Genomic DNA, 23,446 nt, shown 5'->3' with positions numbered 1-23,446 from the left:
CTAATAAATAAATAAACAAATAAATAAATAAACAAATAAATAAATAAACAAATAAATAAATAAACAAACAAGTAAATAAATAAACTAACAAATAAATAAACAAATAAATAAATAAACAAATAAATGAATAAATAAACAAACAAATAAACAAATAAATAAACAAATAAATAAATAAATAAACAAATTACTTATTTCATAAGAATAAAAAAAATATACCAACGTTATCAGTTATCATGTAAGAATGGTTGTATTGAAAATGGAGGAATTATTTTAAGGATGGTTCACTTTTAATTATTGTGAGTGTTTTGTTTTTTTTCATTTAAAATTGTATTATTTTCGTTTATCGACACACACACACACACACACACATGCACACACACACACACGCGCGCGCATACACACGTATATAACGCGTGATTACATAAGCGTTTCTAAATAAAAATTGGCCTCAAACCGATTTTTTTATCTCTTGTTTTTACTTTTATTTTTTTATATTGTCATTTTTGAGAATTCTCCCCCTCCTATCACTCATTCTCTCCCCTTCATTCTATTTGTCTCTTCTTTTTCTTCTTTCACTACTACTACTACTAATAATAATAATTTCTATACGACCAGGCATCTCAATTCGAGGCTCTGTCCGTCAGTACACATGCCAAGCTTCAGTTTAAAACCTCATTTATTACTGCTGAATGCGAACATGACCATATCGGTAAACATTGAAGATCGCGGCCAGAGCACAATTCGAGAAAAAAAAGGTACTTATGGATTTTTGGTACCGCGAGAAATACGAACTTTCACGAGCGTTTCCGGGCATATAACGGAAAGAACCGGAATATGCCGAACCGCTGAGCCAATCAAATTCAATCAAACAACAATTTAAAACATTTCAATTAATTTTTTTTTTTACATTTTCGGGAAGTCGTACAAGTCACATACAACAAGTTAAATTTAACAAATAACAAAATGAATTTCTCGGAACTGAGCGAAAGACTCCAAACTGCGTAGTCTGCAATAGAATTCTTCAAAGGGGGGGGGGAATTGATTGGCACAAGTAAGAAATGCCGGGTATGCGAGCACCCTTGTCAGGTTAAAAAAAAAAAAAAAAAAAAAAAAAAAAAAAACAACAAAACAAAACAACAACAATAAAAAAAAAAAAAAAAACGCGAAAAATTATGCATGGAGATGCAGTAATTTTAAAAGTAGGATGTGAATTTCGTTGCGGGAAGGGACGTTTGTTTTACCAGGTCTCATCTTACACCTGTACAAACGTTGAAATTGATATATATTTTTCTGGTCCTACAAAATGGCGACAGTCAAAAACGTTCGACGTGAACACGGCATCAAAATGGAACATATACTTTCTGACTGGAAAATTTTTTTGCAGAGATTTATGTGCCGAGTATTTCCTGCAGAACCCTCGCCAGAAAAACACCGTGGCCTAAGTTTCACATGTAACATGAATTGGAACAAATACATAGACGCCATTGCCAGGCCAGCTGCAAAGAATGTGGGTTCTCTCTACTATGTTAGAAAAATAGTCATATATATATATATATGACTATATATATATATATATATATATATATATATATATATATATATATATATGACTATATATATATATATATATATATATATATATATATATATAGTCATATATATGTATATATATATATATATATATATATATACATTGAGTAAGATGATTGATAATTTATAATTAAAATGAAAAATCGGTTTCATAAGGAAGAACAAACAAAATCAATAAATTGTACGATCGTTTCGGAAACGATGTTTTTTTATTGTGATAGACAATGAGTCTTGGACAAGAATTTTATGATATAGTTTTTTGAAACAAAGTCTCCTCATCAGCAAAAATATTGGGGGGGGGGGGTTCTAAAGACACAAAAAATAAACCTAGTATTTTTTAAGTAAGGCAGATGTATCTTTTAATGGTTCACCTTCTAAAAGTCGTACGTATCATCGTCAATGCATTCATTGGGATGGTAAATGTAGTTTATGAATGAAAATGTTGATATATATATATATATATATATATATATGTGTGTGTGTGTGTGTGTGTGTGTGTGTGTGTGTGTGTGTGTGTGTGTGTGTGTGTATGCGTGTACTATCAAAAGTACCCATCGTTGACTGGGTTCAAGAACAGCCTACAGAAAATGGACTCTGATTTATTAAAGTATGATAGGTTATGAAAAGGAAGGGTTGTAAAGTGATAGCTTCGAATTTGGGGGTATCAAAACCAAAGCAAAATATGATGAAAGTAATAATAAAATAGATAAACCCCATAATTTATTATACCATACCTGTTCACACTGAAACACTTATCACAATATTCTGTGGATCTATATTAAAAAACCTTGTTAAACTTTGTGACATATTTCCATTCTATGGAGGTCAGGTGCGAACGAACACCCCATAATTTTATTATACCATATTTCTTCAAACTGAAACATAATTGTCAAAGTATACTTACGCAGATAGATATGAAAAGTCTTTATTAAGGTTTGTGCCTATTTCCATTCTATGGAGGCCAGGCGCGAACGCAGACCCCCACAATTTTATTATACCATCCCTATTTAAGTTAAAACTTACTTATCAAAGTATTCTTATGTACATCTCTCGACGGAGGCAACCTTTCTAGGGCAATTGCTCTTGACATATCTAAGGCCTTTGATAGGGTATGGCATAAAGGTTTACTTCATAAGATCTCTAGCTATGGTATTGCTGGAAATGTCTTCTCAGTTATTAAATCATTTCTTTCTGATAGGTTCATAAGAGTAGTAGTTGAGGGGCAAAAATCAGAAGCTCACAGTATTAATGCCGGTGTCCCTCAGGGATCCATCCTGGGCCCAACTCTTTTCCTGATCTATAATAATGATCTTCCAAATCACATCCTTACATCATTTGTAGACATCTATGCTGACGACACTACCATTTATGGTAGCACATCTAAGACAGTAAACGACCAAGTTCTCTCCAATTCTCTCTCCTCTGATCTTGAGCACGTAGTACAATGGGGTAAGGAGTGGCTGGTTACTTTTAATGCATCTAAAACCAAGCTTCTCTCTTTACATCATCAACATTCTGATCCACATCTGGCAACAATTGAAATGAATGGCTCTCGTCTTCAGGAGGCCTCAAGTTTTAACAAGCTTCTTAGCTTGACCATTACTCCTGATCTTAAATGGAACACGTACATCGAATCTGTTGCCAAGGCCGCTGGAAAAATGGTGGGATCTTTCTATCGATCCGGTAGATATCTCACTGCTGATGCTATTCTCTATCTATATAAGAGCCAGGTACGTCCAAGGATGGAATACTGTTGCCACATCTGGGCAGGAGCTGCTAGAAAGGACTTGGCCTGCCTTGATAGAGTTCAAAATAGACTTCGTAGACTTGTAGGAGATGTCCTTTTCTCTTCCCTGCAACCTCTATCTCACAGAAGAGATGTTGCGAGTTTGTCTCTGATGTATCGTTATTTTCATGGAAAGTGTTCGACTGAGCTTCAATCTATGGTCCCCCCTCTCCAAACTTTCACAAGAAACACTCGCCTAGCTGTACATACTATCAATAATTCCCCCACTCTTTATCTGTGCCTAAACCTAAACGTAGATTCCATGAACAAAGCTTCTTTATTAGAACTGCACGCCTGTGGAATTGTCTTCCGTTTTCCTGCTTTCCGGCTGACTACAATATGGCTGTCTTCAAGTCTAACGTAAATAAGTTCTTGATGAGCCGTTCCATATAAGTTATCAAATTTACCAAATTTTCATTACTAATGATTACTATATTGTCCAATTTCTACTGTACACTCTTTAACCCTTATCCTTGAGTGGCCTCTTGGCCTTGATAATGTGGTGACGCCTATGTAAAAAACAACAAAAAAAAAAAATCTATATCAAAAACACTTGTAAACGTTTTTTTTAATTTTTTAATTTTTTATTTCCATACTTTGTGGACCAGGCACGAACGCAGACCCCACAATTTTAATGAACCACCGTTGTAAGTCTGGTAGTCTCGAGGAGTCCACTGTAGATAACTGTCCAATGGCGGACAAATGACAAGTCAAACTTTAGACCATAATTTCGTCTCTGTCAGACATTATATCAAAGCGACAAAGTAATTTTGAGGCTACATGCCTCGAGTGAGAATTCGATTGTCCATTTCAACCCGAGTCTAGGTCGAATCTGGTGATCCGAAAGGTTAAATTTGGCGCCAAGAACACCATCTGCAGTTAGTAATAACAAACAATCTGAATAGTTCAAACAAAAGCGTGGGCGGACAAACCGACCAATGAGGAGCCTGCGTATTTCTGCAGATTATCTCACAATCTCTCTCTCTCTCTCTCTATATATATATATTTCTGTGGAAATATATTTTCTTATTATTCATCAATCCTTATATAAGAAGCTCAATGTAATTACAGAGCAATATAGAGAATAAATGACCAAAAGTTATATTCCAAAATCATGATGTTGACCATCTTATAATTTATTCCTTTAATTCAGTTGACTTATACAATTCTTGACAGTATCTCTTTTGTAGCGCAAAATCTGATGAGTTAAGGGCATAATAGATTCACTGATTGAGATAATAATTAAGTGATTGATTTTGCGCTACGAAACAGATACTGTCAAGAATTGCATAAGTCAACTGAATTAAAGGAATAAATTATAAGATGGTCAACATCATGAAGTTTGGAATATAACTTTTTGTCATTTATTCTCTATATTTCAATATATGTATATATCAGTGTAGAGATTTTGGAAGCCATAGTAACATACTTGACTATAAATATAGTGTTCATATATATATATATATATAAGATGGTCAACATCATGAATTTTGGAATATAACTTTTTCTCATTTATTCTCTCTCTCTCTCTCTATATATATATATATATATATACATATATATATACATGTATATATATATATATATACACACACACACACATATATATATATATATATATATATATATATATATATATATATATATAAAGCGACAATTCGCCCATGTAAGGAATATTGTTGCCACACATATATGCCGGTGAATCAAAGGAGTCACCATATATCAAGGCCCGGGGTCCACTCGAGGATAAGGGTTAAAAAGTGTATAGTCGTTGATGGGACAATATCGTAGTAATCTCGCTAGTAGTGTAAATTTGGAAAATTGGATTACTTAAGGAGAACGGCTCATCAAGAACTTGTTTACGTTGGACTTGAATACGACCATATTGTAATCAGCCGGAAAACAGACAAACGGAACAGAGTTCCACAGACGTGCAGTCTTAAGAAAGAAGCTTTTTTATGGAATTTACGTTTAGGTTTAGGCACAGATAAAGAGTGGGGGGAATGGAATTATTGATAGTGTTTTCAGCTAACCGAGTGTTTCTCGTGAAAGTTTAGCGAGGGGGGGGGACCATAGATTTGAGCTCAGACGAGCACTTGCCATTAAAATAACGATAGAGCAGAGACAGGCTCGCAACGTCTCTTCTGTGGGAAAGAGGTTGCAGGGAAGAGAAAAGAGCATCCACCACTAAGCTATGAAGTCTATTTTGAACTCTGTCAACGTAGGATAAAGTTTCCAATCTAATCATTTATTAATAATTTACGGTCTCAAGATTACTTTTTATTCCAGATATATTTTTAAGAAAGCAGGTATATGGAGTCAGTCCCATAAATAGGTGAATAGGCGAAAATGACTTAATTTTATATATTTTTTTAAGATCTTTTTTTTATTTTTCAATTTCTCTGCATATTTTTGTGAAATCGGATGGAGTGAACAGGATTACTTTTATTCAAGAATGTCATTGTTTTGTTTTATTTGGAGTTGTCACGAAGCAATAGATATTAGAATGCAGTACTTTTATTTGTCGCAGAATAAAACAGGAGAGAGGAATGGGTTAGGCGAAAAGATTCACGGATAAAGACGGTAAAAAGAGGAGAGGGAAAGAGAAAAACATCAGGATTCGGCTAGAGAGAGAGAGAGAGAGAGAGGGAGAGAGAGAGGTAGGGAGAGAAAGAGGGAGGGAGAGGGGGAGGGAGATAGAGGGGGAGAGAGAGGGAGAGATAGAGGGAGAGAGAGGGAGAGAGAGAGGTAGGGAGAGAGAGGGGGAGGGAGAGAGAGGGGAGGGAGAGAGAGAGAGGGAGAGAGAGAGAGGTAGGTGAGAGAAAGAGGGAGAGAGAGGAGGAGGGAGAGAGAGAGAGGTAGGTGAGAGAGAGAGAGGGAGAGAGAGGGGAGAGAGAGGGAGGAAGAGAGAGAGGAGGCAGAGAGAGAGAGGGAGGGAGAGAGAGGAGGGAGAGAGAGAGGGAGAGAGAGAGAGAGAGGGAGAGAGAGAGAGGTAGGGAGAGAGAGAGGGAGAGAGAGGGGGAGGGAGAGAGAGGGGGAGGGAGAGAGAGGGGGGGAGAGAGAGAGAGGGAGAGAGAGAGGAGGGAGAGAGAGGTAGGGAGAGAGAGGGGGAGAGAGACAGCGAGAGAGGGAGAGAGAGATGAGGGAGGGAGAGAGAGAGGTAGGGAGAGAGAGAGAGAGGGAGAGAGGGAGGGGGAGAAAGAGACAGAGAGAGAGGGAGAGAGAGAGAGAGGAGGGAGAGAGAGAGGAGGGAGAGAGAGAGAGAGAGAGAAATTGTAACATAAAGATGGTGCACATAATGTCACTTCTACTTATATTTATGACCCCGAGCAACGCCGGGTACCCCCGCTATCAACCAAACTCTAATCTCTGTTCCCTCGCTGCAATATTGCATTCCTGTGCTGGGTTTTTTTTTTTTAATGGAATGAACTCATGCCACTGGTGACTCGCCCGATAGCAAAGTCCCACCCCTTCACTAGAGGTCCCTCCCGATACAGGATACAGGTGATATTTCTACTTTAATAAGTTTCTTCCCTTAAGCTGTTAGACTTTGGAATTCCCTCTTCGTTTCCTGTGTCTTGTTTGATTTGAATATGAGTTTTATGATAAAAAAAATAATGCATGATTAAGGATGAGTTTTAAAATTAAGATGAAGATCAGCTGATGTAAAAAGATAACCATGGTTACAAAGTAGAGCACGTGATCAAAAGATACGAGCGAGAGAGAGAGAGAGAGAGAGAGAGAGAGAGAGAGGGAGAGGGGGAAAGAAAGAGAAAGTGAGAGCAAGACAAAGAAAGCGAGAAAGGGAGGGCGGGGGAAAGAGAAAAAGTAAGCAAGAGCCTGTATAACTCTCTCTCTCTCACTCTCTCTCTCTCTTTCTCTCTCTCTCTGTATCGCTGAGAAAGGAATAGAGGGGGAAAGAAAGAGAAAGTGAGAGCAAGACAAAGAAAGCGAGAAAGGGAGAGCGGGGGAAAGAGAAAGAGGAAAAGGCTGTGCGGGAGAAAGAAAGAGAAAGAGGGAAAGGCTGAGCGGGAGAAAGAAAGAGAAAAATGGAGAGAGGGAGAAAGAAATAGAAAGAGGGAAAGGAGAAAGAGAGGGGGAGAAGGAGTAGCAGAGTGACCACAAAATGAAACATCACTAAAAAAAAGTACAAGACCAAGTAGAGGTATAAAATAGTACAAGACCAAGTAGAGGTATAAAACCTTTACACCCAGAGAAATGTAACGATATTGGCAATTAAATATGGCGTAATAAAATAACAGTAAGCAAGAGCCTATATAACTCTCTCTCTCTCTCTCTCTCTCTCTCTCTCTCTCTCTCTCTATTTCTGTCAGTCCCTCTCTCTTTTCATCCCTCTCTATCTCTCTCTGTTTCTATTTTGCTGTCTGTCTGTCTGTCTGTCTGTCTGTCTCTATGTGGGTGCCCGTGTCTTATCTGACGCACCTTAGAGGATATGCAAATAACATTGTCAAAAAGAAACAGCCCCCCTAAAGAAAGTAGCCGGAACGCGATGAGGAACTTCCCAAAGAATCCTCAGAAAAACAGCAGTTGCACTCTGCTACAGTGCTGCAGAATACAGCACTCAAGCATGATTTCGGAGCCAACACACACGATCCAAAAACTCCGAGAAACCATGCGTATTACCTCAAGATGTTTGAAGTCAACCCCAACACAATGGCTACCAGTAGCAAGCTCAATCGCACCTCTCCATATAAAGAAGGGAGAAGGAAGAAGCAACCTAAAAATGGATTCCAAGCGTCAAGGACACCAGGAACTTACCAATCTAACAAATTTTAAAAGATGCCCCAGATCCCTTCAGACTCAAGTAATGAAAGCCCTCCTACAGCTCAAAAAAAAAAAAAAAAAAAAAAAATTCGACCCAGTTGACGCATGGAAGGTGAAATGGTAAAACAATACTCTCAAAGGATAAGACATCATTAAAAACCCAATTTTACGCCTTCCAGGTTTTGCTATGAATAGTAGGAAGCAATGGGTAGCCGCAAACCGGATCAGAACAAGACTCTGCAGGTTGGTTGGTTGTTTTTGTTTTACGGCATATCAACCCTTTTCAGGTTATTTAATGCCGAATCCCAAGATTTTGAAGAAAAATTTTTTTAATAGAATATACTTGTTGTTTTCACGTCGGTTTCTATTTAACTCAGCTGTGACCCTAACAGGCACTACCACTTCGGGTCAGAGTGGACCTGGGAGCAATGGTAATTAAAGGGTGGCTCCACACTCCCTAAAGCCCACAAGCTGGGGCCTAACCACTGGATATAGTTTAAGGTCATATCCAGGACCCTCATTGAGGGACATTTACCCTCTGCAGGGGATCAGTTGGCGTATTCTAATGCCCCACCGACAGGGCCCAAGACTCTGCAGGATTTCAATAAACAAACACAGGTGGAAACAAATAGACTCCCCCATCTGTCCAAAGTGCAAGAAAGCTCCCTTCCCCAGGGCACAGACCTGTTCCCACCAGTTTTGGCAAATAACAAATAGGACCACCTGATCCTACACTGTTCAATCACCCGACTGGAAGAAGGCTATGCGATAGCTCATCTATATGAAGACAATTTCTCAGACTGGCTAATAAAAATAGCGGTATAGAGGTCAAACCCATACGATACTACTACTACTACTACTACTACTACTACTACTACTACTACTACTGTGTGTCTGTCTATCTGTCTATCTATCTCTTTGTCTCTGCCTGTTTTTCTCCCCCCCCTCCCAACTTTCTCTCCCTCTCTTGACAATAGGAAGGAGAAGCCTGTTTAGTCTTTAGGGTTTCACAGATTTCCTTTTCATATAACGTCTTGATCACCATTTAAGGACATTGATTTTGTTTTTATCAAGGCCCGGAGGACACTCGAGGATAAGGGTTAATGGGTATACATTAGTCAATGTGATTATAACGTAGTAAACATAAGTAGTGGAAATTTTGTAAATTGGATTACTTATGGGGATGGTTCATCAAGAACTTGTTTACATTGGACTTGAAGACAATCAGATTTTAGTCAGCTGGAAAGCAGGCAATCGGAAGAGAGTTCCACAAGCGTGCAGTTCTAAGAAAGAAGCTTTGTTCATGGAATCTACGTTTAGGTTTAGGCACAAATAAAGAGTATGGGAAATTATTGATAGTGGTTTTGGCTAGACAAGTGTTTTTCATGAAAGTTTGGCGAGGGAAGACCATAGATTGAAGCTCAGATGAGCACTTGTAATGAAAATAACGATAAAGCAGAGACAGGCGCGCAAAATCTCTTCTGTGGGAAAGAGGTTGCAGGGAAGAGAAAAGGACATTCCCCACTAACCTACGGAGTCTTTTTTGACCTCTGACAAGGCTGGTTAAGCTGCTTCTAGTAGCTCCTGCCCAGATGTGGCAACAGTACACCATCGTTGGCCGAACCTAGCTTTTATATAGGTAGAGAATTGCATCAGGAGTGAGATATATACTGGAGTGGTAGAAGGATCCAAACATTTTTCCACCGAACTTGGCAACGAATTTGATGCTTGTGCTCCATTTCAGATCAGAGTAAAGGTAAACCCCAGGGGTTTGTCAAACATGAAGCCTCCCCAAGATGAGAGCCATTCATTTCAATTGATGCCAAATGAGGATCAGAGTAGTGATGATGTAAAGATAGGAGCCTGGTTTTAGATGCGTTAAAAGTAACCAGCCACCGCTTTTCACCATTGTATATCGTGCTCAAGATCAGAGGAGAGAGAGAGCCAGAGAGAACATGGTCATTTACGGCCTTTGATGTGTTGCCATGTATGGTCGTGTCATCAGCATAGATGTCAACGAATGATCTTATGATGTTATTTGGAAGATCATTGATGTAGATCAGGAAAGGAGTTGGCCCCAGGATGGATCCCTGAGGGACTCTCGTATTAATACTGGATTTATGGGTAACAGCATTTGATATGAACTACTACTATTGTGCGTCTGTCGCTTTGTTTGTCTGTCTGTCTGTCTGTCTGTCTGTGTCTCTGTCTCTTTATCATTATTGTATTGTAACAGAACGCCGACAAACGGGAAAAGCAGCAGCAGCAGTAGCCTCATTTAAAGCACGTATGCAAACTGGCAAGTTTGAATTCGCTGACGTCACGGGAAGAAGAAGGAAAGAAAAGGACAATAAAAAGTAGACCTCGTAGTCAGAAAAAGCAGAGAAGAGGTGTTTAACGTGTGTAGAAGCGAGAAGACACATGCGCGATAATGTCAATGCGGGAAAAGAAAAGAAAAGGCAGAAAAAAGGACAGCATGTGGTCGAGCGAAGGAAGCGACCGGATGTGTTTTGTACCTGTGATCGAAAAAATGCGCTGCGGGATAAAAAAAAAAATACTTATTATAAAATGAACCCAGAAAAATAAACGACAATGGAGAAACGTGCGTAAAAAGACCGTCTTCACAGACATGTTCGACGCGTGAGTGATTTATTCTCGAGTGTTACTGAAATGAATGCTTTTTGTCTTCACCTAAAAAAATGCTGCGTCGGTATTTTTTATGTCCTTCCTTGTTTGTTTGTCCCTGCAATGGTACCAGACAACGTGCGGGTCCGAGTGGTTAAAGTGTAACGGCCACGTTACATGCGGATTAACAAAATGTCTCACGTCTCCGATTCTTTTATTGTCATCGAAATCGGTGAAATCCGGGCATCTAGGCTAATGGAATATATATGCCATAATTTACAATCCTATTACCTAGAACACATATTCTAATTCATAATGATGAGTTAAATTGTGAAGAAAGAAGTGGCTTACCGTTAAAGCGGCTGCGCGTTTGTGCCTGCAGAGCACAAATTGAGAATCAAGATGGCGCCCGCATGCTTTTATGTGGAAAAAAGTCTCGTGGAATCTCGGGGAATCTCGGAGAATCGCGTACCCTGGTTTCATAAATAACGAGGAAAGGAAAGCGGGAGGACAGACGATTTTTAGTCACTAAAGCGAACGGACGTGTGTAAAAGAAGCGGTAGAAGAAAAGAGTGTGGTGAACGAAACAAACAACGACTCGGTTGAAAGTAGAGTTGTAACGAACACATAAATAGTTTATGAATTTAAGAAGCATATAAATAGTATTGACACTCACACGCGCGCATCAATCGGTTTAAAAATGTATTCATATATACTTAAAATTTTTACGTAAATTATTTTGTCGATTAAATTCTTTGTATCTAAGTTTTTGTAAAAGGGTATTTGGGGGGGAGGCGTTTGCGTGTCTGAAATCTTTGAACACAAACATTTCTAAAGAGATGGAAGGAAAGAGAGAAAAAGAGAAAGAAAGGTTATTAATTTAGAATTTTCATACGCGAAATATAACATTCTTCATAATTAATGTGTTTCGATTCAATTTCTTTCAAATAATATTTTATTCGCCTAGGAATATTTTTCACATACATACTATATCATCATCAGCATCAGCATCACTAGCAGCAACTGTCGATTCTTAGGTCAGTGCTGTTACAAATTGCTTATGGACATCCCAAGTAGCTTAGTTGGTTAAGCATCAAACTAACTATCCTAGTTTTAATCCCGAATCTAGGCATGTGCTTTTCTTATTTTTGTAAATCTATCAGTCATTATCAAGACTAAGCTTTTCTTCAACAACTATAAATAACCTTCTCAACCACTGATTGCCATAATAAATAACACCCTACCTGAAAGCACTTCATTCAAACCCCTTGGTTTAATATTCACAGGCAACATGAATTGGGACAAATACATTGAGGACATTGTCAAGGCTGCTGCAAAAAAAAGTTGAATTCCCTCTACTGTGCTAAAAATTACTCGCAACATAGAATATCCTTTATATTTACAAAGGCACGATTCGCCCATGCATGGAATATTGTCGACACGTCAGGCTGGTGCATGAGCTACTACTCTCAATCTTAGACAGAGTCAATAAAAAATAGTCACAAATCTAATAGATCCAGTACTATCAACCAAGCTCCAACCATTGTCCCATCACCGCAATGTTGCATCCCTGTGCCTGTTTTACAAGTATTTTAATTTACTTTAATAGAATATGTTCCGATTAACTTATAACACTTGTGTCACCTCTACGTACAAACCCCAGATTGATCTGACAAGCAGCAAAATCTCGCCCCTTCACTATTGAGATCCCTAGATGTCAAAAAGCTTTTTACTCTAATAGTCTCTTTCTTCGGACTATGAAACTCTCTCCCTGTTCTATACTTCCCTGATTGTACTAACAAAAGTTTAAATGTAATGTGAACAAACATCTTCTTGCTCAACTCCCATCAATCTCCTGCTAGACACGATCCAAATTAGTAGCTTCTTGTGCCCAATTGTCAATGTGCTTTGTTTGGGATGACAAAAGAGTTTTAAAAAATGCAATAATGTTCAATAATTAGCAACGATTTCTTCATATAACCAGCAACTATTTTACAATTTTGTTATCTGTCCAAAAAATCTATTTGTTTGTGACAAAATAATTGTGATTAAAATCGACATTTGTTGTCAAAACTCGTTACTCCAAATCTCGACTCTCTGCTGTCAAAACTCGTTACTCCAAATTTCGACGCTTTGCTGTCAAAACTCGTTACTCCAAATTTCGACGCTTTGCTGTCAAAACTCGTTACTCCAAATCTCGACTCTCTGCTGTCAAAACTCGTTACTCCAAATCTCGACTCTCTGCTGTCAAAACTCGTTACTCCAAATTTCGACGCTCTGCTGTCAAAACTCGTTACTCCAAATCTAGACTTTCTACATTCAAAACTAGCTACCCCAAATATTAACGCTCTGCTGTCAAAACTCGTTACTCCAAATTTAGACGCTCTACAGTCCAAACTAGCTACTCAAAATCTCGACGCCCTGCTGTCAAAAGTCGTTACTCCTAACCTCGACAACATACTGTTAAAATTGAACTCCAAATCTTAACACTCTACTGTCAAAATTCAACTCTAGAACACGACGCACTGCTGACAACACTTGTTTCTCTGACATCCAAATTCAAAATCAACCCAATCTTTGAAAAATCATTCTATTTATATCCAACTGGAAGTGTCTCATTTGCATATTAGGTGACGATATTGCATGCATATAAAGAGAAAAGGTGGACTTTTTTTCTTTTTCCTTCATTCATTTTGTTTGCACGGACTCTACAGGTTGCACAAAAACAGGTTTGTACCAACTTTTTAAACGTTTAATCACAGTAGAGTAATTTATTTTGCCTTTATTAGCATTTTAGACAAGAATAACTAATTGTAACTTTCAAAATTATATTTCGAAACAAAACCAAAGTTAATATTTACAAAAACACACATAAACAAACAAACAAACAAACAAACAAACAAACAAAAACATAAAAACCGCAGCGTTAAAAAATAATACAAAAATACAAAACATCCGGGTAACGTTGAGCAAGTAAAGCTAATATTGAAATAATATGAATTTTGACGTAGTTCCGGTTGCAGATGACACGAAATCTCCGTTATAATAGCATTAATTGATCTATCGATTTTTTATTTGTTTGTTTCAGACGAAAAAAAATCCGAAAACGGATAAAATAAGTTGGGATGTCCATTTTTGGCTTGGATCGGAAACATCTCAGGTAAGTTTTGAGATCTCTCCTGTTTTTTTTTGTTTTTTTTTAACATACATTCTTTTGTTTCTGAAATTTTTAGATGAGGATTTGTTATTCGCATTATTTGTATTCATCGGGCTACTGTTCTCATCTTGAGGGTTATTTTCACAACGTTTCGGTCGATGTAACCTCCGACCTTCTTCAGGTGTATCTTATTGAATTCGGAAATGTTTCTGTCAAACCTAAGAATTCGGACGGAATTTTGAACGAAGCCTTTATTATTTCAAGCGGAAACTTTTATTTGCTCCATGGGGTAGCATGCTCTTGTTTCGTCAGCCATGACTGGATAGAGGTCCTAAGTAATTTACAATTGTATTTTTCGGTCGCCCACACTTAAAATTGAACCTTCAGCTATCGAAAAATACAATTACGAATTACTTAGGACCTCTATAATGGCTGACGGAACAAGAGCATGCTACCCCCGCCCCCCCTTTTTATTTCATCTGGATTTTTAATCTTTAATGTTTAACTTAGTTTTTTCCTTGTACATTTCTTTTCCTCATTTCATGAACTTTTTTGCCCCCCTTGACTGTCATTTGGGCGGTTGGTTTTCGATCCTGTCCAGCCGCACTGATGAACAGGGAAACAGTACTGTATGTGGATGACTATATATATAAGTTCTGATTTTATATATATACTAGCGGGTGGAGAGAGGTGTGTAGCGGGGGGGGGGAATCAAAACAACAGTAGGGGGGTGGATAGGTATAAAATTCAAGATTTTTTAAAAAATATAAAACCATGTTGTTTTTGTACTGTAATTGCTTTAAATATTACCGTCTGTGAATTTTTGATAAAGGAAAATAGTGATTTTATACCGAACACTTAGTTTAAAGCAAACTTAGTTTTAAAAAAATTAAAAAAAAATTTTTTTTTTTTTTACGTGGGGTCACCACTTATCAAGGCCTGGAAGCCACTCGGGGATAAGGGTTAGTTTGTGTACAATAATCAATGAGATAATATCGTAGTAATAGTTGGTATTGGAGATTTGATAAAGTGTCTTACTTAAGGGGGCGATTAATCAGGAATTTGTTTATGTTGGACTTGAAGACGTCCAAGTTGTAGCCAGGTGGGAAACAGGCAAACGGAAGAGAATTCCACAGGCGTGCACTTCTCAGAAAAAAAGCTATGTTCATGGAATCTACGTTTTGATTTAGGCACAGATAAAAAGTGGGGGAAATTACTGACAGTGGTTTTAGATAGACGGGTGTTTATCATAAAGGATTGGCGAGGGGAGACCAGAGATTGGAGCTCGGACGAGCACTTGCCATGGAAATAACGATAAAACAAAGACAGGCTTGCAACGCCTCTTCTGCGAGAAAGAGGTTGCAGGGAAGAGAAGAGAGCATCCCCCACTAAGCCACAAAGTCTATTTTGTACTCTGTCAAGGCAGGATAGGCTGTTTTTTGAAGCTCCAGCCCAGATGTGGTAGCAGTACCCCATCCTTGGACGTACTTGGCTTTTATAGAGATAGAGAATTGCATCAGTAGTGAGATATCTTCTGGAGCCATAGAAGGATCCCACAATTTTCCCAGTGGCCCGGGCAACAGACTTGATATACGTGCTCAATTTCAGATCAGGAGTAAAAGTCAAACCCAGGAATTTCTCAAAACATGAAGCCTCCCCAAGACGATAGCCAGCCATTTCAATTGATGCTAGATTAGGATCAGAGCGTTGATGATGTAAAGATAGGAGTTTGGTTTTAGATGCATTAAAAGTAACCAGCCACTTCTTCCCCCACTGAACGACGCGCTCAAGATCAGAGGAGAGAGAATCAGAGAGAGCTTTGTCATTTACAGCTTTTGATGTGTTGCCGTAGATGGTCGTGTCATCAGCATAGATGTCAACGAATGATTTAAGTATGTGTTTTGGGAGATCATTGATGTAGATCAGGAAGAGAGTTGGGCCCAGGATGGACCCCTGGGGGACTCCAGCATTAATACTGTGGGCCTCTGATTGCTGCCCATTATTTTAAGTGACTTGAGTGAAATTCATCTTTGCTTAGTTTATGATTTTGTTTTTGTTATAATCAGTTTTAATTAAAGTACAGTAATATTCCAGTTTTATATTGCAAAAATAATAAATATTTTAAAAATATACATACACTCGTAAATTTTACAATCTTATATATAAACTTCTTTCAAGTTAACGAATAAAAAAAACATTAAGAAATTTATGTGCGGGGTTTGAAGCTACAGACCATGTCATGCAAGAAAAAAAAACAAAACAAAAAAAAACGTAAATTTTAAAGTCTTTTAAAATTCTTTGCAGTTAATAAAAACAAAAAATATTACGTGCGGAGCAAAAAAGCAAAAAAAAAAAAGCAAAAAAAGCAAAAAAAAACAAAAACAAAAAAAAAACAGGCTATCAACTTACCCACAGTAGAATTTTCACGCTCTATCATTGTTGCTAAGCGACGACATGGAAAAATGGCTTAACCGTTGATAGATAAATTAAAATAACGGTTTCGATTATCGATTATCGGTAATTATCGGGGGTATTCTAGTACAAAACTTAACTAAGATCACCCCCAGACTTATACACTAAAGTTCTGTAAATTTTAAAGAAAATTTCTTCAGCCGTTTCAGAGTCTATAAAGAACGAACTCACACAGAGAGACAAGGTTGCATTTATATAATTGTAGATAGATAGATAGATAGATAGATAGATAGATAGAGATTATATATTACGTGAAATAATTTCCCCGGTGATCTAATTCGCCAAAAAAATATAAACAATAATAATGATAATATGGTCCATCGAATTTCGTCTGTGTTTATTTACAATATCACGTCAGCTGATATTTGGGGTTTGACGATGAATACCCTGGAAAGTCACTTCTGATTAATGTTTAGTTTTAAAATATGCAACCGGAGAAATGTTTTGCGGCGATATTAAATGATACCTCTTCTTTTATCGTAAATTGAACTCATAATTAAGAAAAAATAAAATAAAATCATGAGGTCCACCGGGTTTGACCATGGGATCATTCGATCAGTAGTAAAATGCTTTACAACTGGGCTATATCTCCAGATGTAAAAATTATTTCTTGACTAGCGGGGGTACCCGGCGTTGCCCGAGTGTTTGTTTCCGGGACGGGGGGGGGAGTTTTAAAAAATGTTATGGTCGGTAAGTAGGAAGGATCAAACCCGGAGTCATGAGTAAAAGTAGGAAAATAAAGTGTGAAAAAAAAACAAAAAACATCTGCAACGTTAACAGTTCGGCCACCAAGAAAAGTCCATTCCAGTTGTTTAGGAAAAAAAAACAACAAAAAACGACTACGGTAGGTCGGCGCGAACGTGAAAATATAATGTGAATTGTCCAGCACGCTAACCACTACACCACAGAGCACTGCAGCTTAGTTTAGTGATTTTAAATAACTTCACATGAAGGAACTACGAAGCCAAACCGGTGTTCTCTTCTCAACTGTTCCTTGTGAACGATCCCCAAACGGTGTTAAGTGGTGGCAGGGGGAGGAGGAATTTATTAGAGAGAAAATATTTTACCACTTCCATTGATCTTAACCGATTTTGGCCGTGCCTTCTCAGCAGAAAAAGTATAGAAATCTAAGATTATCGAAGAATTTGAGAAATAATAAGCCTATAACACACCTCAGATATTGTTCTGCCGTTTGTGCATATTATATTTGCATGAAATATCTTGATTTTTAATCCTATTAAGGTCAAAATCTGACGGGAAAAAATGAGTTCATTTTATTTATATAGAATAGAAATAGATAGAAGAAGAGAAGAAGAGATAGAGAAGAAGAAGAGAAGAGAAGAGAAGAAGAGAAGAGATAAGAAGCAATTGCTAAGATTGCATTATCTCCCTTGCCGGTGTGACATATAAACATTTCCCTGTAAAAATTATTCTTTTTTATCTTTATTTGTTTGTTGGTTCTTGTTTTATGGCATATCAGCGCTTTTCAGGTTATTTAATGCCGAATCCAGTGATTTTGAAGAACAATTTTTTAATAGAGTATATTTGTTTTGTTTTTTTTTACTCGGTTTCTATTTAACCCATAGTTGGGATCCTAACAGGTACTACCATTCCGGTCAGAGTGGACCTGGGAGCAATGGCAATTAAAGAGTGGCTCCACACTCCCCAAAGCCCGCAAGCTGGGCTTCACCATCGGATATAGTTTTAGGTCATATCCAGGATCTTTTTTATCTTTAAGAAAAAAAAAAAAAACCCAAAAAACCCAAAAAACTATTTTTAGAATCGGATTTTTTTTCGATTTTCGATGCTTACCAGATGAATTTCTGTAAAAAAAACATATCTAAGAACACTGCCAGACATATAAATTACGATAAGGAACGAACTCACACACACACAGACAAAGTTGCATTTATATAATTGTAGATAGATGTAGATAGAGATATATACGTATATTTATCCTGAAGAATCCTTACGCAGATGAAACGCAGAAAAATTTGTGTAGCTTAATTGCCATATATATTTTCCTAACTTACTACTATATATATATATATATATATATATATATATATATATATATATATATGGCAATGCTACCTAGCTCTTCCTATGTATTGAGCACTGTTGAAGTAAATACTGAAAAATTTATGCATAAAGTTATATTTTCGTATAAAATTTATTTGATAAAAATAAGTAATCAGATATATATATATATAACTACTTCATTTACTCACATAAATTTAATATACGAAAGTATAGATTTATGCGTTAACTTTAAGTATTTACTTCAAAAGTGCTCAATACGTAGGTAGAGCTAGTTAGTAATTTATAAAATATATATGGCGATTAAGCTACACTGAATATTCTGCGTTTCATCCACGATAGGATTCGTCAGGCTTATGCGCGAATTCTGTCGTTGCTTCTTGTTTTTATATATGTTGAGGATTTTTAGTTAGCCAATCAGCTTTCTAGTATCCACCGTGCCCCTTCCTATCAGCCAATGGGCATGCATTTTATCGAACAAAGGATCTGTTTTAGAACTAGCCTAGCATTTTTAACGTGCCGGCAGGAGCTTGGCAAATACTCGGCAGATGGCGGCGATCAGGCTGGCTTTGGTATTGCAGGAGGTAATGTTGGTGATGTTCTCGCTGTATGACCAAACAAAGTAGTCCAGTGCGTTCAGGTCAAGGGAGTGGGGAAGGGGGTGACGATTGAAAGAATGGTACAAAGTTGTAGCACTCCTTCTGAAGTCGAACCTAGCTCTCTTTGGACTTGTGGGTCGGCGCCAAGTCCTGCTGCCACACTCAGGGTTTGCTAACGGCCACCTGATTGCACCAGGAGATCAACACACTCTTCAGCACAACCAGATATACTTTAGTGTTGACTTTCCAGCCGACTTCGAAGATGTGAGGTGGCATGATGTGGTCCTCACTTGAAACCACATCAATGACCATAACTGTGGCCAGAAACTTCATTGAGCTGTGCCCTCAAGCATTGAATCATCCAGCTTTGCATTTTGAATGTGCTGGCAATGGTCCTGTTGTCATAACTTTTATTAGTAAAGAACATGAGTTGTACAGCAGTGCATTTCCGATCTCATTTGTTGACCATTGTTTCCCATTCAGACAACTAGTAGATGGTCTGCAACAAAAATGGAAAACAGGTTTTCATCAAACGGAAGTGGAATCGTCTTTTCTATAGCGACATTTTTATCGTTCCACCCTGAATTGCTTCCTTTTCCATTATGCTATTCTGGGTGCCTGGCGTTGCCCAAGTGTTTGGAGATGTGTGTTGAACAAAAAATATATACAAAAAAAAATGGTAGTAGACAGGGAGGCTCGAACCCGTACCGCAAAGGAGGAAAAGAATGTGAAAAAAAGTAACGTTTTTGCTGTTGCGTCCATCCATAAGGCTAATCAATCGAAAAGAGGGGATGACTTTTGAAAATTTCAGCGAAAAAAGCGACCCCTCCTTGAAGAAAAGTGCCTAGTTGAGGGTGAAGGAATTAATGTTTTTGGCCAATTTTTCGATATTTGTCGTCTGAAGAGTCGATCTTCAAACCAATATTGATCTCGTGAAAATCTGTAGCTTCTTTCGAGAGATTTAGGCATCCAAACATACATACTTACGTACTACATACATTTAAACAGACAGGTAAGATTTATATATAGATGGTATATAGACAGCTGCACATACATACAAACAGACAACTGTTCTTTATTTGTAAATGTAAATATAAGTCCAAACATACAAACAAACAACTCCCCTTTATTTGTAACAGTGAATAGAGAGCTGGATATACATACATACATACATACAGACAGACAGACAGACAGACAGACAGACAAGAATGCTTTATTTTTAAAGGTAAATAGAGAACAGGACACACATATTCACAGACAACTGTCCTTCATATGATAGACTAGTCTGGGTTCCTGGCGTTTCCCGGGTGTTTGGAGGTGTGTGTTGAGCAAATTTTTTTTTTAAAAGTGGGAGTAGGCAGGCAGGCTTGAACCAGTACTGCGAAGAAGGAAAAGAATGTGAAAAATAAAAACGTGATGTCCTTGCTGTTGCGCCCATCGCCAAACCGGAAGTAACGAATGTTTAAATTAGTCTAGTCAATCGAAAAGAGGGATATGATTTTCGAACATATCGGCGAAAAAAATCGACTCCTTCCTCTAGAAAAGTGCCCTGTTGAGGGTGAAAGAATTAATGTTTTTGGCCAATTTTTCGATATTTGTCGTCCGAAGGGTCGAGCTTCAAAACGATACCGATCTCAGGAAAATCCGTCGTCTCTGTCAAAAGATTTAGGCAGAGATACAAACATACATATTGGCGAAAAACCTCCCTTCAGAAAGTGCCCAGTTGAGAGTGAAGGAATTAATATTTTTGGCCAATTCTTTGATATTTGTCGTCCAAACATAAATACTAACAGACAACTGTCCTTTATTTGTAAATATTAATAGACAGCTGCACATACATACAAACAGACAACTGTCCTTTATTTGTAAATATTAATAGACAGCTGCACATAAATACAAACAGACAACTGTCCTTTATTTGTAAATATTAATAGACAGCTGCACATACATACAAACAGACAACTGTCCTTTATTTGTAAATATTAATAGACAGCTGCACATACATACAAACAGACAACTGTCCTTTATTTGTAAATATTAATAGACAGCTGCACATACATACAAACAGACAACTGTCCTTTATTTGTAAATATTAATAGACAGCTGCACATACATACAAACAGACAACTGTTCTTTATTTGTAAATGTAAATATAAGTCTAAACATACATACAAACAGACAACTGTCTTTTAGGTATATAGAGAGCTAGACATAGATACACACAGACAAGAATGCTTTATTTTTAAATGTAAATAGAAAACCGGACATACATACTCACACACAACTCTCCTTTATTTGTAATAGAAATAGACGACAAAACTTACATACAAACAGACAACTGTCTTTGATTTGATTTGTAACGGTAAATAGATAGCTAAACACACACACACACAACTGTAAAGGTATATAAAACGATAAGCCACACATTTTATTACTTTTAGGCTTAAATTAACTAAAAAGAAACAAACCAAAAAAAAAAAACCAACAAAAAACAGCTGTTGTCAGTCAGCTCCTGCTGATTTATATCTTTCCTAATCAACTAATTGTTAAGTTAGATAATACTTTAAAAGTACACTGAGTTCGAAAAGTAGGTTGTCAATTTAACAGAAATTATAGGCGTTTCGCGATTAATAGCTGGAGGTTTGAGTTATGAAAACAATAAACACACTGTAACTGTAACTGCGTCAGCACTAACCCTATTTGGGTTTAACCGGCTTCCCCCGAAGGAGGAAGTGTCATGGGATTATGAAATTCACAAGCGATTCCACGTCGCATCTGTCAGGGGAGATGACGATGTTAGATTTTTGCAATTCTTGCAGGGAGGTGTCGACGTCCTCAGACATACAGCGCCTGGAATTTCCAAATTGGTCACCCATTTTAGTAATGACCAGGCTCAATGTTGCTTAACTTTGGTGATCTGACGGGAATTGGTGTGTCAACATGATTATGCTGTATATAACACACTGTCTTACCTTGTCGACCGCTGCTGCTGCTGCTGCTGTTGTTGTTGTTCAGAATCATTCATGATGATGATCATTGTTCGAACGACAAATAAGAATCCAATCTAAGGGAGATAACTCCCACATTTCAGAGAAGAATTGTTTCCCTTTTAACGAGAAATCACGAGATCTCGCCGAGAGGCGGCGGTCTGCGATGGGGACAAATGGAGGAACGAACATCGTTCTTCATAGCAGAGACATTCTGATTCAAATCTGTTCCCATCTGATCTATACATTTATGCAATCGTTACGTTAACAATCAATAAACGTTGTTAAACGTTAACCCTTGTTTTCGTCTCTCATCGGTGTGATTTTACCATGTGTGTTCTTACTGTTATGAAGGATTTCCTTTACCCACGTCATAACAATCATTTATTGGCATTCGTTTCGCCGATATCTTTCTAATTAGAATTCTTCCTAGAAGGATACCAGGTACTTACGGGAGGAATAGCGTGAAGGTTGCCAACATCCTTAAGTGAAAGTGATTCTGTGGAACGAACTAGATTGAAACAAAGTTGTCAGTCCACGTCATTAACCGCTGAGCCACCAGCACCTGTTGTCATTTTGAAAGATATACTGAGTTACGGTGCAGGAAGCTCAGGAATGTTTTAGATGCGTTTGCTCCAGCAATTCGTTTCATGATTAACAGTAGCAGTAGTAGCAGTAGTAGCAGTAGTTAATCTTTTTGCCAACAACAGTGACGTCATTCACTTGTAATATCAGCAACAGTAGTAGCCGTTCTAATTTCTTCATTAATTTACTAGCATTTCAGCCCGGCGTTGCCCGGGTGTTTGGAGGTGTATGTTGAGCAAAAAAAAACCAAAAAAAAAAACCGGTCAATTTTTTGAAACTTTGACCTCTATTATGACCCCTTAACATTTATTAAGTTAGATCCATGTCCAAGGAACCTATATCTAAAATTTCAAGTGTGTAGATCCAAAATTGTCGGAGGATTTTGGTAGAGTTCTCAAAGGTCAAATCGTTGAACTCTGATCCCTTAATAGCTTAATTTCTGGCCGAAAGCCGATCACAAAGATTTTTCCAAATCTCAGTATTTCTCAAATATCAAATTTTGAGTTTGTAGACTGAAAATTAACAGAGTTATTGCATAGGAAACTGTACACACACACACACACACACACACACACACACACACACACACACACACACATACGTTCACTTTTATACATATAATAGATTTATTGCGGGTTATCATCCTCATCTTACTTAGTTGTTGTTTCCTCTGGCTTTCGTCAGGTGGTAACCGCGACGGGATAGGAACTCTGAATCTCCTGACTGCATTCTCAACAATTACTGCCATCCATAGTTGTTGTCGTCTCACCACGTTTTTGGCCAAGTAAGCCTCTAGCCGGCTTTGAGTAGGATTGAAACC

At 37.7% G+C, this 23,446-nt stretch overlaps 1 protein-coding gene across 2 annotated transcripts in view; it reads left to right on the top strand.

Moving 5' to 3' along the window:
• The window catches only part of LOC145266317 (advillin-like), a 438,949-nt gene that overhangs the window by 98,012 nt on the left and 317,491 nt on the right, over positions 1-23,446 (top strand). For both annotated transcript variants that reach the window (XM_080121877.1, XM_080121876.1), the window contains one exon: positions 13,875-13,946. In XM_080121877.1, the coding sequence (XP_079978003.1) occupies positions 13,875-13,946 (72 nt within the window). The remainder of the gene's footprint in view (positions 1-13,874; positions 13,947-23,446) is intronic.

The sequence above is a fragment of the Euprymna scolopes genome, chromosome 41, assembly GCF_053919585.1.
Source record: "Euprymna scolopes isolate OS-2025 chromosome 41, ASM5391958v1, whole genome shotgun sequence".
NCBI lineage: Eukaryota > Metazoa > Mollusca > Cephalopoda > Sepiida > Sepiolidae > Euprymna > Euprymna scolopes.
Note: the sequence above shows the minus strand (reverse complement) of the source record. Positions and strands in the feature narration are given on the sequence as shown.